Genomic DNA, 18,176 nt, shown 5'->3' on the forward strand with positions numbered 1-18,176 from the left:
ACACACACACACACACACACACACACACACACACACACACACACACAGCCAACCCCTTACCACCACTGATGTTATAACCTATGAAGTAAATTAACATTTTACAGCACCTTTTTTTGAAAATACTGTAGGTCCCCACACACACACACACACACACACACCTACAATCAGACCCCCAATGGTCCAATTAGGAGCACTGGTCCTTTTGCACGGCAGCATGTTTGTGTGTGGGAGATGTTTCTATTGTGCACAGCATGTACTGCTCTCCTCTGCAAGGTTGAACGGAAGAGCAAGCTCTCACACATTCTCTCCCTCTCTCTCACACACACACACACACACACACACACACACACACACACACACACACACACCCCCACACACTGCCAACCCCTTACCACAACTGATGTTATAACCTATGAAGTAAATTAACATTTTACAGCACCTTTTTTTGAAAATAGGTCCGCCCCCCCACACACACACACACACACCTACAATCAGACCCCCAATCCAATGGTCCAATTAGGAGCACTGGTCCTTTTGCACGGCAGCATGTTTGTGTGTGGGAGATGTTTCTATTGTGCACAGCATGTACTGCTCTCCTCTGCAAGGTTGAACGGAAGAGCAAGCTCTCACACATTCTCTCCCTCTCTCTCACACACACACTCACACAAACACACGCACACACACACACACACAGACCTCCCACAAATGTTGGAGGCAAGAAAGCCATGTAGTGTCAGTTCATAGCCTATAGTACCGACAGTGCACTTAAGAAACGCCTACAACCTCACCACTCATATACTTAAGCTGAAGTCCTTTTGTTACATAAAATCCATCTGTTAACACCAGCTAGTATTTTTTTTTATTATGCACATTTCCCTTGATTAATAGGCAGGATATAGACATTAACTTCGATAACTTTAAAAGAAATCACAGAAAAACGCAGATGAATGGGTCAGTATGGAGGCCCTGAGGCTGATCCAGATTGATTTCTCTCCTGTGACTTAAGAGCCGGTGAAAAAGAAAAAGAAAAAGCCAGAGTCATTGTTTTAAGTTACTTTCTTTCATCTTTGAAAATGGTTGGGGGAAAAATAGTTTTGCCAGGGGAAAGTGTTTTCCTTTCTTTTGTCAGGATTATTTTTGTATTATTTGATTGTTTAAATTTTCAGCCACTAGAGCCAGCGCTGCCCCATGTTCTAATAGAAGCATTCATGTTTTCCTGTAACGGCAGGTTGGCCCAGATTAAAATACATTCCAAGCCAAAACAAAGACATGACAGTAACGCACAATATACAGTATGTGCCTTGAGTGTGCAGAGAATTACACTTTGAAGGAAACATTCATGCTTTTAGTCCTATGGGTTGGTAGTGCATTACAACAAACTCAAAAAACAGATTATTTTTGTTCACATTTCTTCACTGATGAAATACATTTCTTTGTCCACACTTGCCTCTCAGGGCGTCTGTACATTAGTGATTACTAGAAGAACATTTTGCATCTGCCGGGTTCTTTGCTTCCAGGTGATGATGCCATATGGTTGCCTTAATCTAATACCTCTTTACTTTATTTTGGGGATTTTGTAGTGCATTAACCGCAACTGTGTGCATGCTTCGTTTTTGATGTTACTCAGGATTTTACTAATCCATTTTTTTGAGAATTGTGATTGCAATTTCTTGTCTGAAATAGTCACAGAAGTAGAAAATAGCATCTAAATAAATCTTCTTGAACATTTTATATAGATTTAGCTTGTATATAAAGCCCAAACAGTGTTTTTGTTTTTCTTGCTTATTTCCATATAATGCTAATCGTGTATTTTCAAAGATTTTTCATGCACTAGCTACCATTGGAGAACAAATAACCTCTTTACGTATTTTCAATACACCTGCACCAGTATGTGCGCACATCTGTAAGAGGGTGTACAGTTCAGTGTGTTTACTGTACATACAATGCACTTTCCCAGATGGCGGCACAACAGGGGGCTGCCTGAGGTCCATCACCTGGTAGTAAAATGCTAATCATTAACATAAATAGGTTTTACACTGATACTGCATCTGCACATATCCCCACCTTAATTAAAACATCTGTCTGTCTTGCTTAGCGGGGATTTTATGGAGAATGTGAATTCACAAAGAAGCCAGGCATTACAATTCCCCTTGGTCATCATTTGGTCTCTCTGGTTGGATTTTTATCCTCCTCTGCAGTTCTGCATTAAAAATCCATTTCAATCAGCTGGTATACACCCTCAGCTCCACGTTTTCAGCTATCTCTCCTCAGTCTCCTCTCTTTTAACACTCCCTCTTTCCTCCGAGTGGGGCTGCTGAGCCGAGAATAAAAACACTATAGTGTGGAACCATTTTAATTAGACTGCAGTCCACCGTTATATTTTCTTTCCTCTATTGTACGCTTGCAAGTGTGTATGCATGAGTATGCGTGGCTTCGCGGAAGCTTGTGACCTCAAAGGTCACGAGTGCTAGTTACACATAATAATGTTCTCTTCCAGGGAACCACAGAGCTTGATCTGGCATTCGTTCCTGTATCCCATACTTGAGGATGGCAGGCTCTGTCGAGCCTCGTCAGAGAGGATACGGTGCTGTAGTTGAGGGAGATCTACTGTTATGGAACTCGACTAACATAGTTGCTTTGGTTCCCCTGCTCAGTTGAGTCTGGCATATTTGGGGCACATCATTGTTCTATGATACAGGATTCTGTTCAATGTTACATTTCTTTAGTTTGGTGAAGGCTGTTCAGAGACTTTCTAACGCTACAGTTATGTTTTAATCAACGTCAACGTAGCGAAGCATGGCATTTCAACATCACTGTTTTTCTCAACAGTGCTGTAGTCAAGACTACCTAAACCGAGACAAAGTCATGACCAAGACCAGAATGTATCGACGCCGACACAAGACCAAGCATCTGAGTCGTTGAGACCAAGTCCAGACCAAGACCATATCAGTGCAAGAGCAAATCAGGACCAAGGCCACATCAGTGCAAGTTCATCACCGAATGACACACCAGATCAAATGTGGGACATGCAAACCATAGGCACACTTCAATTTGAAATCTGAAAGATCAACATTCCCTGAAAAACACCCACAGAAAACATTGTTGTTTTCTATGAGCATTCACAGTAATGATCAATCAGACAATGCACAGGCAGTTTAATAATATAATAATAATGTTCATCACCGAATGACACACCAGATGTGGTCTTGACCGGTCTTAAAACAAAAGCCCTCATTGTCTGAGACGAAGACAAAACCGGGTAAAATGTGATTGATTCTGAGACGAGACGTAGACCTTCAAAAGGTGGACTCGAGATCAAGATCGACCTCGAGTACTACAACGCTGCAGCTCAGCCTGGGCACCAGTGTGACTGAGTTGATTGGGGTTTATACTGTCTCGTTAGCTCAGTCATCACATTCAATCCCTCCTAGCGAGCATTGACTTGCTGACACGCCCGGCTGTTGCCCCTGACCCCTAAAATCTCAAACAGTCTATCTACATATGCTAGAGTCATCCTGACAATGCCTCTCACCCCATGTATGACTGCATGCCTCATGGCCGGTTCTGTTGTCGGCTACTGCTGAACCAGCAGCTGACTGACCAGGAACTGCCCTTGGCTCTTTTAATGCTGCGGCCCTGTTGTTTTGGCCACCACGTTGGCCTTAGCTGTGATCGCTGCTCTTTGGCCAGCTTCAAGCCCTCTGGCCAGCAACAGACTGCGGCGTGCCCGTTAGCTTACCAACCATGTCGGGAAAGCTCGCTGGGTTTGCTGTGAGGCCATCGTCAGTCGGGCATGACCTGGTTTCATGCAGAATGAGGCACAAACAAAATGAATCTTGCCTCATAGTATTGTTTTTACTTCTGTGTGTCAGATGCTATTTCTATTTCAAGCACCCCGGGCTTCTGAGAGGGCACACTCCTTCATCAGTGGTCTGAGAGACATCTTGATTTCTCTGCCACCTCTACGCAGTCAGAGAGACATTCCTCATCTCTCACTTCCTGATTGTCGTGATCGGAATGCTGTCATCGTTGACGGATGAGCCGCTTTACTCTCTGAAGTTGTTTTGATTACGGTTTCGACGTAGTGATCATGTAACTGCATTTGAGTACTCACTGCTGCAACATCAGCCGCACAGTCTGAACACAGACCGATGGCAACAGCCTGCAGCTGATTGGCTGACAGCTCGTGTTCCATTGATCCAATTGCATCAATCAAGTTTGTTTACAGCCAGAACACAGCGATGGGTGATGGGTGACTGCTGGTAATAATGCAACAGCCCGCAAACATCACACCTCTCATTTATGGTGTGCCGACACAGTCAATGAAAATAACCCACACCTCTCCAGCTCCCATGTGCCACATTTAGAAAGTCCAGGGCAAAGTGATGGCCTGAGAGGGCACTGCAACAGAATAAATGAAGAGAGAGAGGCAGCTCCTGTTTGTGTGATCGCAACCTTTTCCCCTGCTGATCTCTAAGACAAAGTGAGACGGCACAAGTGGCAGGATGAGAATAAATTGCATTTTAATAATCGACAGCACATTTATTAATGAGCACTGCATCCCCCTTTGTTGTTCTAGCATCGAGTACTTCTCTCTGCCAGTGGCTGAATTAAAGGCTCAGCAGCTCATGGGCTGCCAGCTCTCAGCCTTCTTGTTTTCAGTGCTACCTGGGCAGTAATACACCACATCAAGCCAACGCCAGGTGCGTCATCAATATGTGGTTTTGAGGTTCATCATTGACCTGGTGTAACACCAGTGGAATTATGGTCTGGCTGTTAAGCCACATTCTGTAAGTTAAAGGTGTAATACTTGTCATACTTGGGATCTCAGCAAGTTGTTCAACAACCTTTAACCGTCTCAACCAACCTAAGGACTTGCATCCCACAAGTGTTACTGTGTGTTGCACTTTCCCCCTACAGCCCAACAGGTCCCTGACTTAACTTGTACCACCTTCTGCCCCTTAGACTTTTGTTGTTCGGCTAGGTCAGTCCAGAACAGCCTATATATACTTTGCCCCCTGTTTTTAGTGGTGTTATGACCAAATGGCTCCTGCAATGTGTGCAGCAGTGGCTCTTACTCCCCTGCGGCCTGTTGCAGCCGAGCCAAATAAGAATTATAACAACCCTATTCTAGAGGCTAGCCATTCCCATTCATTTGTGCTGCACTAGACTCTTCTAACTTTAAACCATCTTACATCAGCCAGCCGGCGCTGCTGCTGCCCTGATGCACTTTGTTTCTCAGTTATTTTGTTCCCTCTTCATCCGTTTTCATATGTCCCCCCCTCTTTCATCCTATCCATCTTTGTATGAGCTTTAACTTCTCTGCCGGCAACTTCCATCCATCCATTGCACTCTTTGCAGCGATATAGCAGCCTTTTTTTCCACTATATTTACTTCAAACACGGTGTGATCAAAAGTCTCTCTCTCCAATTTCATGTGGCTGAAGACAAGAAGACCATGAAAAAAACAATATAATAAAAAAAGTAACTAGTAAATGGGACAACAATTCTCGAGCGGGCCATGTGTGTGTTCTTTCCATCAATTGATGGGACTTTTTTTTTCATCTAGACTACATAATGTCCCACACAACTGGGAAGGAGGCAATCATATCTCGCCAGGCTGCACTACATCGTCCAGTCAAGCACCTTGTATGATACACACAGGTTTCAGACAGCCAACCAGTCAGACAAGAGCCACTGTCCCGGAAGTAGAGTCTGATTGCTAATATTAGATCTGTATAAACAAATCATCAGTGCCAATGGTGTAAGAAAAACAACACCTTTTTACATCACATTTCTTTATTCACCAGCCACAATGGCCCTTGCTCCACTCCAGAGTTGCCTAAAAGCGCGTCCAGTACAGATGGGAGCTTTATGGAAGTGACTAGTGTCCTCCGGCTTTCTGTTATTTCAGTCTGCCCTTCTGCCATGAGGTGAAGGTCTCCTCTCAGTATGTTGTTGCTTGCAGAATCCTCCTACTTCCCCCTCATCACTGATTACCTTTACCTTGGTGCCATGACACCGTGCACGCCCACAACTGGCAGGTCTTCATTTCAGCTCCCGCATCCATATGAGGGACAATTTTCCTCTTTGGTGTCACATCCTATACCACTTATATAAGTCTATTATTGAACCCTTAAACGGACTTTGACTCCGCTATTAACCAGCACCAGCGCCACCTTGATATTAGCCATGAATCACGTCAACTCGTCGTGGTGCATTGAATGGAGGGATTCATGGCAGCTGTTTTATTGAAAATCTCCAACGCTGACAATTTGTTCTAATGTTGATATAATAAGGCTCCGTCATTGGCAGGATAGAAATAGCCCCTTTCCCACTTTGAAAAGATGATTATGTAAATATGGCTCTAACAAGCACTTCTGTCAGCCCAAATGCCTTTGCATCAAACTGTCCCCTTCAGTGGTGGAGGCAAAATAACTGCAACAGGGTTAAATAATGTCCTGCGTCCCCAATCAGGAGAGTCGTCTACGTGCTACACTGAGACGTGAAACACAACGTCATGTGATGTTTGTAGTGCAGCACCTCTAGCCGCCATTCGCTGTCTGTTCGAATCTTCCTCTTTCCTCAACTGGTGATGACTTATTCGTCCCACTGCCTTTGATGACATTCTGTGGCAACTCTATGAGCTTTTGAGAAGACATTCGTTTTTACTGTCAGGCCGTATATTTGATTCCTTTCATTCTCCAGTGTACAGGGAGGATCCATAGTGTGAATGTGTTTCGCAAACACGCAGGTTTTCTCCACCAGCACTGTCACCTACTGTGTGTGAACGTTGTGTGTGTGCGTGGGTGCATGAGTAGGCACACGCAGCATTCCCGCTGTGCTGTTTGTGATTTGGTTTCCCCCCCCCCACACTACAGGCAAAGGACCTGAGACGCTGTTCGCAGGGCAGAAGCTGAACGACAATGAGTGGCACACGGTGAAGGTGGTGCGAAGAGGCAAGAGCCTGCAGCTGTCTGTGGATAACGTCACAGTGGAAGGTTAGTGGTGTTCGCCACACAGAGGGATTCATTTAGGGTGAGATGCAGCGAATGAGACCACAGTGAGTGTGGTAATTAAATCACAGATCCACGTGCATTACTCCACAGTAGCCCATCCACCCACAGAAAGTCAACAACTCATTTAAAAGTGGGAGATATTTAATTATAATGATAATGAGTCAGACCTGGAGGTGGCATATGGTTTAATTTATTATTAAACTCATATTTAGGGAAAGTGGTAACACAGCCAAAGAAAAAAAAAAAATATATATATAAAAATATTTCTGAGATTACTATGTCTCATTTAATAAAAGGCTGGAAATGGATAGTTGCATCCCCGGCAAACCTATACAGATGAGAGGATTAAGTATTTGTACTTGGCACCAAAGAGAAGTGAAAGAGCAAGATGTTTTTTAAGCATACACCGATGAGTGTGCAAAGCACTGAGGTACAGGTTCTGCCAACTTCTGAGAAAATAGCAAGAGAAGGATGAAAGGTCAAGAGACGAGGTGGGGTCACGGGGACTCGCAGTATTGTGGCCCCGGGCAAAAGGATGGCAGGGCAAAGCATGAGGTGAGAAAAAGGTGCGAGCTAGATGAAGGGAAGGGAGTGGGCACGCTGAGGCCAGAAGCAAGGAATGACCCTTCGAAGTCCTGACTGGTTCACAAACTGGTTCATGAGGAGGAAGAAAGAGGAAGCACCCAGGGAGTCCTTGCCTTGCTGGCCAGGCTTCAGTGCAGAAGGCATTTTAATCAGCAACTTGCCAAGCCCATCACTCACCATGTCCCAGTAAACACAATGTAAACGGTGGCATGCAGAGAGATTTTCTGCAATGGTATGCATATATAATTTGCTTCACAGCAGGTTAGTCAAATTCAAATTTGAATGGCTATACTACTTTTACAGTCCTAAAATGTGACATTATCCTTAAAATGCCTTTTACCTTATGCTGCCTTAATTGAATGTGTTCCTATATTTGTTGATGCTGTGTGTTTGTGTTTTTCCCCTCCATATCAGGCCAGATGACTGGTGCCCACACACGGCTCGAGTTCCACAACATCGAAACAGGCATCATGACCGAGCGGCGCTTCATATCTGTGGTGCCCTCCAACTTCATTGGCCATCTCCAGGGCCTGACCTTCAACGGGCTGCCCTATCTAGACCAGTGCAAGAATGGCGACATCTCCTACTGCGAGCTGAACGCCCGCTTTGGCATGCGCCACATCATTGCAGATCCGGTGACGTTTCGAATGAAAGGCAGCTACTTGGCGTTGGCCACTTTGCAAGCTTACGCCTCCATGCACCTCTTCTTTCAGTTTAAAACCACCACGCCTGACGGCCTGATGCTCTTCAACTCTGGAGACGGGAGTGACTTTATCGTTGTGGAACTGGTGAAAGGGTGAGTCCAATGTGATTTCACTACAAGAGTATAATTGCATGTTTTATTTATTTTTTGTCCCAAAACTCCTTTGCCTACACAACAAATAGAGCTCAGCTTCCCTCGATAGAGCTCAACAGTGACCGCCCACTTTATGAACGGCTTCGGTCCTGTAAGTGGTATTCCCATTAATTCACTCCATTGACATTTTAGAAAATCCTTCTATAAAGAGCGTGGAACCAAGCCAACCAACTACGAGATGAATCGTGACCATAAACATTTGGATAAGGACAAATAAAATAAAGAAAAACCCTAAAGGTACAAGACTGTGTACATCATTTTTTAAGAGTGAAGGGACTACTCATCCCATTAACCATTGCATTTTAAACTAACCATTGTCAATCTACTGATAACTGTTAATGCAGGATTATGAGCAAAATGCCATTCCCTCACAGGCAAAGTATTTGGCCAATCTAGAAGGCAGCACAAACCAAGGGTGATACAAATGAATTGTATCACCCTAAAAGCTGTTCATAATTAGAGTATCTAAAAGAGGCTGTTGCGTTTGTATCTCTCTTCCTCTTGTGCTCTGTAGTCAGCACTGTTACAACACAAAGGCCTGAGCTGCCTCTGCCACACAGAGACAAGAGGCTACATAAAGGAACTGGAATGGGGGTAGAAAAAAGAACACATACCTTGAATGAAACCACTACAATAGCCTTAACACAAAAGACAAAAGACAGCCATATTTGTGTGAAGGGGGGAACTGTGCCACCGCATCTGCCTCTGGGTAAACAGGAGCTTTTAGACAAAAACAGGTTTCTGTATTTACACGTGAAACCAGTGAGTAAGCAAATAGTAAACCCCAGGCCTCATGTACAGCCACAAACACTGGTACTATTATTTATTTAAAATAATTCCAGTTCATCAATTGGAGGTTGAGTGCTGTTGAAAGAATTCTAACTGGTGCTGTTGATTTTCCCCACTTCCAAAAAATATTTTAATTTTCATCCTTCAAAAGAATTACTGCAATTTGATTTGTAATAAAGACGATGATGTAGTAGTAGTAGATTCAATGTATCGACGATTCAAGGGATGATCAAATATTGTTTTTTTCTAAGACCAATATTGAATTAATGTCATTAAGACGCCATAACTAAGATAATATAAAAATAATCTCTAGAATCTGCGCCCTGCGGTGCATTTAAAGATGTTTCCAGTGAAGTGGTGTGTCTGCCTGTTGAGTCCTAATAATCGGCAACAGTGACGAGTCTCTGCGCTCCAGTAGAGCAGCTAACGTCATGGACAAGGTTCTATCAACTGTCATTTCTTTACATTCAAAGCTTTGATTGAGGTTTTTGAATGAAACTTTGAATGTTTGATATTATGTTATCATGTTATCTCCCTAAAAAGTGTGAGTTATTATGGTTGTATGAATGCAATTTATGGTGTTGTTAGATTGCTGCTACACAGTCCCTCTTAATACAGGTGATTCTTTTAAAGACCAAACGCCAACAAATATGGATTGAAGCAGAATATTTTCCTCTCTTTTATAGATGGTTATTCATGTAACTTATATTGATTGAAAGTTGAAATGATCACCCAACCCTAATGACACAAACTCTGATTTATGTCCTCACAGATACGTCCACTACGTCTTTGATCTTGGCAACGGGCCGTCGCTGATGAAGGGCAACTCAGACAAGCCACTCAATGACAACCAATGGCACAACGTGGTGGTGTCCCGGGACGCCAACAATGTGCATACGCTCAAGATCGACTCGCGCACCGTTACACAGCACTCCAATGGAGCCCGCAACCTGGACCTCAAAGGTAACAGCAGGCTGTCCAGCTCTGTGATTCATTCTTCTCAGAAAACATTACCACTGACAGAAAAGAACTATTCCAGTGTCGTCCTTAGTCTGTCCCTTAAGTGCTGTTGGAATGAAGCCACGAACTAATGCCAGCTCAAATCCATCTAACTCAGGCCCACTTTCAGGATCACTTTTAGAATAGGTCCACTTTACATCCATTGTTTTTGTATTATCTGAGGAATTCCTACTTTGTGTAGTGGTACCACACAACAATGGCTTTGCCTGTGCTCACTAGAACACATGAACTGTTTATTTTGTGTTTTTGGGGATTTAGTTTTTCCTAAAACATTGGACATATCAGTGCAAGGGCCGAGGATAAACAGAGAGAACTGAATTATGCTGCTTGCCAAACAACAGTGGACAGGGAGTGAAATAAAACCTAACAAAAGCCTGGCGACATCTGGGCGAGCCTATCCTCTTCACCTTGAAAGATGACCCCCCCCCTTCTGTTAGCAGATGGTTGGCTTTACAGGAACAGGGCAATATAAGAGCAATTTCCTTTACCAATTGTTGTACCAATATGACCTAAATCCTACGTCACAGACCAATGTGAAAAATAAAAGGATCACACCAGAAACAATAACAGCTTATCACTTTATCCCTCTGTGCTTTTTTTTTGGCTTTCACTTGCTTTCACTGTCACATTGGGTACGCTTGACTTTTAGCCGCAGTATGATGACTATCTTTTGATGGAGACACCTTTACTTCTTTGACTCCCTCCGTCATGAATCATCTTGAAATAATAGCCATGGCCGCGAGCCACTCGAATGTGAATGGGTGTGTGTGGTCTGCTCGGAGGCTGGGACTGGAAGCTCAGGGAATTGTTTGCTTCAAACCTCAGCAGTCTGGTTTTCTGATGTGTTATTTGGATACTTGAGAGTGGCTGCCTGTGGAGCGGAAGAGTGACAGCAATAGGATTCAAGTAGAAAGTCAAAAAGAAAGTGAAAGAGATATCTGGAAGAAAGGATGTTGATCTTGGACAATGTGGACGTGTCTGTCCGTAGTAATGTTAAGATTAGCTCTGGATGATTCACTTAGATTTGTTTCTGTCATGTTCCATAGTAGCCACTTGAGGCTACGGCGGGTTGTTATGTAAGACACGTAAGAAGTCAGGGTGAGCCCCCGGGGCCACTGAAGGATGTGAGGAGTCAAAAGATGAAAAGGCGCCGCAAGTTTTTTTTTTTTGGGAAGATGTGATTTCTTGACAGACTTTTTCTTTTAGGGTATGCATAGTGAAATTAAAACGGATAATCGCAAGAAGGGGGCAGGGGGTTTATTAAAGAGTGGCACTATGCCAGTGTCCTTACACTGGGTTACAGACAAGGGTACTGAACACAGAAAAGCTTTCATAAGCTGGAGACACAGGGAATGAAGAGTGTAGAATGAAATACAGTGGTTCTAGCAGCGAGACATGTAATTAGCAGCCTGGTCTCACAGAATGGCATGGTGAAATGCAAAGAAAGATCATATTTTTGTCACATATGCTTTGGTAGTAGTCATTCCTGATTCAATAGATGAATCAGGAATGACTAGATATAATGAATGCTTGCTTTCATGTTTTTTAAATATATATAGCTACAGTGCAATATGTATTTGTTACACATTGTGTGATAAGCAGATACAACTAGTCTCCTGTGCATCCATGCACTCTTTGCTGCATATCTACTCTCTTACAGAACATGCAGCAATTGATGTCTGTAATGAGGAGGGTTTTCTTTTTGATTGGTCGCTGCTGTCTAGGTTGTGGCAAACAATGCGGTTAATCAACCCTGAAGCAGTCAGTGAGGTATTTAAAGGGATAGTTTGGATATTTGAAGCGTTGTTGTATGAGGTACTTATCCATAGTCAGGCCAGCACACCCCCTGTCTGGAGGAGCAGACAGGAGTGGAGCAAAGTATTGTACTGCTGTGGACGGGGACAGCAGCAAAATGTATTTTTGACACCCAAAAAAAATCAATAATGCTTTAAGTGTACGTTATATTTAGAATAATTCCACCGCTTTACCTTGCTGCCCCCGCCCACAGCAGTGCATTGCTTTGCTCCTGTGCTGGTACTCCTTAAGTACCTCATACAACCCCACTTTAAAAAATCTGAACTATCCCTGCGTCTTACCCAATTCCATTATCCCACATCATCCCCGTCTGCACACATGTTGAACTGTGTCCTTTCTAATCAAGCCCAAGTGCTTCATGACAACGCCCCAACGCAGAAGAGAAACCCCCCCCCCAGCTGTCACTATACTTTACAAGATGTAAACATAATCTGCTTTCCCACTATTGGGACAAGCAGTGCATTAGCATTCCCTCACTCAGTTTAAGTGATTAATAGACAATTCTACCTCCTCCTTATAAAACACCACCGACCAAGCAAGATCCCACAGCTGTCCGCCACAGAGGCATGCAGCGACAATGGGAACATTTGCATATTCAATAGTACAGACAAACTATTGAATGAATCGTCTCACGAATGAAACAGAAGGTCGTTTTGCCCAATCAACTGTGTTATTAATCTGTGAACCACAGTGTAGAAAGTTCTTCATTTTCAGGGTTCCATTTCTTTAGCTGAACAACTCTTGCCTACAGGGGATAATAGTTTGAATCTTGCTTCAGAGGACTTTAGTGGGGAGACGATGTCTTTATCCTCAATTCCCTCGTCTGATTGGGCATTCAAACTTTTCTCTGTGGTGCTGTGACCATCCCTCTGCCAAGATATAATACACAGCTCAGACACTGTAGTGCCATAAGTACCAGACCAAAACATGTGTAAGGGAAGAAAGACTCTTGACTAATGCATGAACATATGTTCTATTTAACATGAGCAGAGTATGCTCTGTACGCTGTGCCGAGTGTTAAGCAGTCACACACAAAGCTTTGTAAATCAAACACAGAAGGAATGGCAACAATTATCCATTTCTTACAATCTCTTTGCTCTGTTTTAATACCAGTTCTGCCTGCATTTCAAGGCAAAAATAACCCAATTTTTCAAGCGTTATCTGTGTAATTGCCCAGAGAAAATGGGGAAAATGGGTTTTGTGCTCTCTGCCTTCCCTCTCTTGGTTTTTGGACAGGCAAAAAAAATCTTCAAGACATCCCTCTTTGTCAGCTAAAGTATGGTGAGGGAACAAAACACACACACACACACACACACACACACACACAGTCCCTGAGGATAGCGCTGAGTGGATTTAATTATGTGTGGTGAATGCCAGCCTCAGAAGAAGACATGTTGAACATACACCATCCAGAAGATACGGCTTCGTCATACTGATGACAACCTGCAGAACACGGCAAGTTATTGCCATGAAATAGCCTTGTTGATTTCTACAGTGCCACGCAGTTTACAAAAGGTCCTATCAAATATGTCAGAGACCATTTGATATGCGATTTGCTATGCGATTTGATATGATGGTAAAACATCCATCCATGCATCATCTGTAACCTCTCATAGTATTAGGGGCCACAGGATGGCGAAACGTGATACTACTGTTAGGTTTTTAAGAACAAAGGATGAGAGAGCCTGCAGGCCGCAGGTACTCTTCTGCTGCGAGCTTCTTACTGCTTACAGAAGAATGAGCTGGACCCGGTTCAAAATTAAAACAATATTTAATGTACTACACAAAGTTCACTTAGAAACAGAATTAACTATCAATAGTAATGTTCTCGAGAGCAGAGACCACATACACGCATCTCCTCACAGTCCGGCGCGGCCAGTTAGCTGAAAATGAGAGCTGCAGTGATCTGAGGTAAACTCCCTCAAACATTGTCTTTTGTATCCCCTGAGAGTCGGAAAGTGTCCGATACTGTCATAAAACATGTGAATGACCCTCCGTGGCGATTAGTGATTGGCTTCATTTGAATTCTGTCCCCTCCCATTATCGATCCTTTAGCAAAACATCTTGGCTCCTCGCAAAACATCTTGGACTCCTCCTCTCTGTCCTGCTGGTCAGCTTGGCATTTGACCGTCCCTCTGGCCCCATCCTCCATCGATGAGGTCGCCTCCTTTTGCTGCTGCATGTCTGACACCTCACTCAGAATCCCTATCTGACCCTCAAAACTATTCGTAGTGTTTTAATACCTACAGTGACTATACTTCTATGATTTAATACATTCAATGAGTTAATATACTGTAACATATAATATCCTCTATAAGTAAGAATATTGTAAACCTATAATACATTCCATATGGAAACATATTGCGACTAACATATTTATTATTGTAACACTTCTACTCACCACTAGGGGTGTTATTAAATCCTACTAATAATGCGTATAATACTGAAATTCTCCACAATACAAAGAAAAGACAATTATCTTAAATCACAAGCTAAATATGATACAACTGTTTAGGTTTTTTTTGGAATTTGTGCTTGTTAGTTTGAATGTGGAAGTATGACACACACGACCAGCACATGTGAGTGCAGCCTTAGTCGTAGCTGACTTGAACCATTGTTCAGTGTTGTGTTGAAGATGGGGTGGAGGGAGATGGTGTTCTCTACTCCATACACAGGTATCACTAGCATAGTGCATCATTATCAAACTAGGACTGCTTGTTTGGGTCAACTTGTTCCCACGTCGGTCAGGACAGATTTCCTTGGACGCTCTGTTACTCACAGGGCGGTAAGAGTGGAGCGTCTTCTACTCCAATTGCTGAAGACCAAATGAAAATACCTTGTAAAACAGCGTTTCTTAAGCTCAGAATAAGCAAATTGGCATCTGCAAAGTCATATAGTTCGCATTTCTTTAAAAATCGATCGATTCCATTCATATAATTTTCTATGTTCATATTTAGTCATATTCAGCATGATATTATGTCTGTTATAGAGTGGTGAGCGACACTGGTCTCCAGTCAATGCATACATCATCAGAGGAAGCAAAGAAAATCTTTGTTAGAATCTAAGCTGCAGTTTTCATTTAGTTTTTCTATTTTTTTATACAGTATGACTTATCAGTTAACAACACCCCACCCCGGGCGCCACTTTGATCCAATAAAGACGTAGTAAATTATCACTGAATAAATTCAACAGCTAAGGAGGGATTTCCTTCTTCTCATTGCCATCTCTGCAGGAACGTGTCAAACACCCTGTTGTGCTCCATATTGGTGAAGAGCTACTTTGCCTGTTTCAGTAGAGCTTTCTGATATTTTGCCACATGGGCCTGATGAGGTATTGCTTTCATTATTTCACATTTGTGGTGTGAAATGTTTCAACTCAACTGTTGCTTTATGCTTGCCGGGATGCATTAGTAATTACCATGTTCGTTTCGAGACTTCAGTGTTATCACCCAGAAGACAAGCAGCCTCCTCTAGGGAAGGAAGCAGGAACAATGAGCAGCATGCTCTTTGTGACAGGAAGCATTAGGGCTTTACATGATACGTCTTCATCAACTCTGGGTGAACACAACCTGGTCGTCTTTGTTTGTTTATGCTCATCATGCCAAGGTATCACAATGGATGTAATGATGATAGATTGATCGTTATTCATAAGTGCTGCACATGGCACCTTAAACCAAAGACACCTCATGTTAATTAGTGAATGTCCTCTGACTACAACAAGCCATTAAGTACATGTGTCCTTCGCGGTATCCTCGAACATATTTTATCAATTGATTGCACTGCTGTATGTTGCAGCAGTTTTTCAATACAAAGTTTGAATAGATTTTCACGGGCATAGGACCAACTACGAGGATCCTATTGACCCATAACAGCATCCGGTTGGCCGTCCGTGTGTGTATCGCATATATAGCTATGGGCTTTTATTGTGAAAGGTAAGAGCAGAGTGAATGGATCTAGTCTGCGCTGCCTTTGTCAAGGTTGAAAGGAGTAATAACGTTTGCCATATCGGTTCAAACTATGGAACTTCTGTGTTGTACACTACAGTGTTTTATTATATATCCGTTCCACACAATGTCATTGGTCGATGCCTTAATTGGCGATGTGAAAGCTCAGAAAAAAAGTAATATTCATGCCCATCTATTCAAAAAGTGCTCATGGCAAAAAACACAGTTTGAAAAAAAATATTCACTTTACGAATTAATCGTAGGAAGAAAAAAGAAACTCCCCCCGGTGTGTAAATGCCTTCAGTCATTGTTGCACTATTAACATAGCAACACCAAAACTGTACTGTGCACAACTCATAATGGCATTACAAATTTGCACACATTTTGGGAAGGATTATTTATATTTGATTGCAGTGACTCTTCTACACCTCAAATGTAACATGCAAATTCTTAAAATCTGAGCTATAGATTATCAAGCGAGCTAACGGAACAAAACACTGCATGTTTTAGCAGCTGTCTGGTGTTGTAGTGCTGTTGAATTTAGCATTTTACATTTTCCCTGTGAGGCTGAAGTTGAGTAAAGGAGGAATAACTACAACAGCAGCATAGATCTAGTGAAGAGTTGTTTTTTCAGGTTGAGGAAACGCAGAGAGGAGGAATAATTTGCTGTGCAATATTCAAACAGTGCCTGTCCCTTCCTTTTGAAGATGCTTCCTAATGAGGCACACTTGCGAAGAACTGTAAAGAGGTGGCATTGAATATGTTCCATTTTTCAACTAAAGGCAGAACAAATTGAAACATACTATGGAGGAGAGGTTTGGCAAGGGAGAGAGAGGTGGAGAGAAAGACAAACAGGTGCACACTTTTTAACAAGCTCTGCTCTTGCCAGCGGTGAGATTAAGATGAGCTGTTTGATCACCCCAAATCATTTCTCTCTTCATCTTTCTGGTTAATAAAGCCGAGCTAAACTAGTTTTCCGAGCTCGTCTATTTGTGTGCACTCTCCATGGAGGTCACAAAATTGTCAGTACAGGCCGTCCAAGGGGAAACCAATTCACATAAAGCCAAATGCTTTCTGGATTTCTATCTTAAATTAATTTAATCACACTAATGTGAAAGACCAGAATATGATATATTTTACAATTTCATGAACAAAGCAGCATGTGGTGTTGGTAAATCATGCTGCTATTTCTGCTATATACATCCATCCACCAACCCATCCATCGATCCATCCACACATCCATCCATCCATCAACCCGCCATCTTTCTATCCATCCATCCACCCAGCAACCCGTCCTTCCATCCATCTATCCGTCTGTGCATCAATCATCCACCAACCCACCCATCCATTGTCCCACCCATCAACGTGTCCTTCCATCTGTCTTTATATCTATCCATCCATCCTTCCATCCATCCATCCATCAACCCGCCATCTTTCAATCCATACATCCATCCAGCAGCCTGTCCTTCCATCCATCTATCCGTCTGTCCATCCATCCACTGACTTCAGTAGTTCTTCTCTCTTGCCACGGTCTTTCTGGATACCTTGTACACCCTGCTGGTATCCATCAGCAGCTTCCACCTACTTTGCCTTATTTTGAGGGTGCTCTAAATGTCATTGAATGGCAGTGTTAATGCATTACTACATAGATAGATTCCCCTTGCTACCCCACTCTACAACAGGGATTTGTCTTATGCTACTCTACTTTAAAAGAGGATCAATATGTGCAACAGTAACAGCCACCCCAGAGCGGCTGGAGATCCAGTGTCTCGCTCAAGGACAAGGTAGCATGTTGTGTATTCGGTAAAAAGGGGGATTGGGCCTACAGTTTCCGATAAAAGGAAATGTATTTAACCTCTTTAAACTCTGACGCAGCACTGTATGATTTAATACATTTTCTACAATAATGTACTGTATTATAGTCTGCAGTCATAGCATTCGACCTTGCTATTGTACGGGCAACACTGACTCGCTTCAACATAATCTATTCATCCTGCGACGATACACGTCCATTATTGCATCCTGAGGGTTTTCCTGTCCTTCCATTGAATTGTGTGTGAGAGGAAATATAATTACCACAATGCCAGACTCTACTCCATTATGTAAGAAGAATACATCTCTCTTCTCCTCCTCTCTATTTTGCTTCTTAT

At 42.8% G+C, this 18,176-nt stretch overlaps 1 protein-coding gene across 8 annotated transcripts in view; it reads left to right on the plus strand.

Moving 5' to 3' along the window:
* The window catches only part of nrxn2b (neurexin 2b), a 620,971-nt gene that overhangs the window by 308,404 nt on the left and 294,391 nt on the right, over positions 1-18,176 (plus strand). For all 8 annotated transcript variants that reach the window (XM_031850677.1, XM_031850671.1, XM_031850674.1 and 5 more), the window contains 3 exons: positions 6,881-7,000; positions 8,018-8,399; positions 10,021-10,211. In XM_031850677.1, coding sequence (XP_031706537.1) covers positions 6,881-7,000; positions 8,018-8,399; positions 10,021-10,211 — 693 coding nt within the window. The remainder of the gene's footprint in view (positions 1-6,880; positions 7,001-8,017; positions 8,400-10,020; positions 10,212-18,176) is intronic.

This window comes from Anarrhichthys ocellatus, unplaced genomic scaffold (assembly GCF_004355925.1).
Source record: "Anarrhichthys ocellatus isolate YVR2014 unplaced genomic scaffold, GSC_Weel_1.0 scaffold11, whole genome shotgun sequence".
NCBI lineage: Eukaryota > Metazoa > Chordata > Actinopteri > Perciformes > Anarhichadidae > Anarrhichthys > Anarrhichthys ocellatus.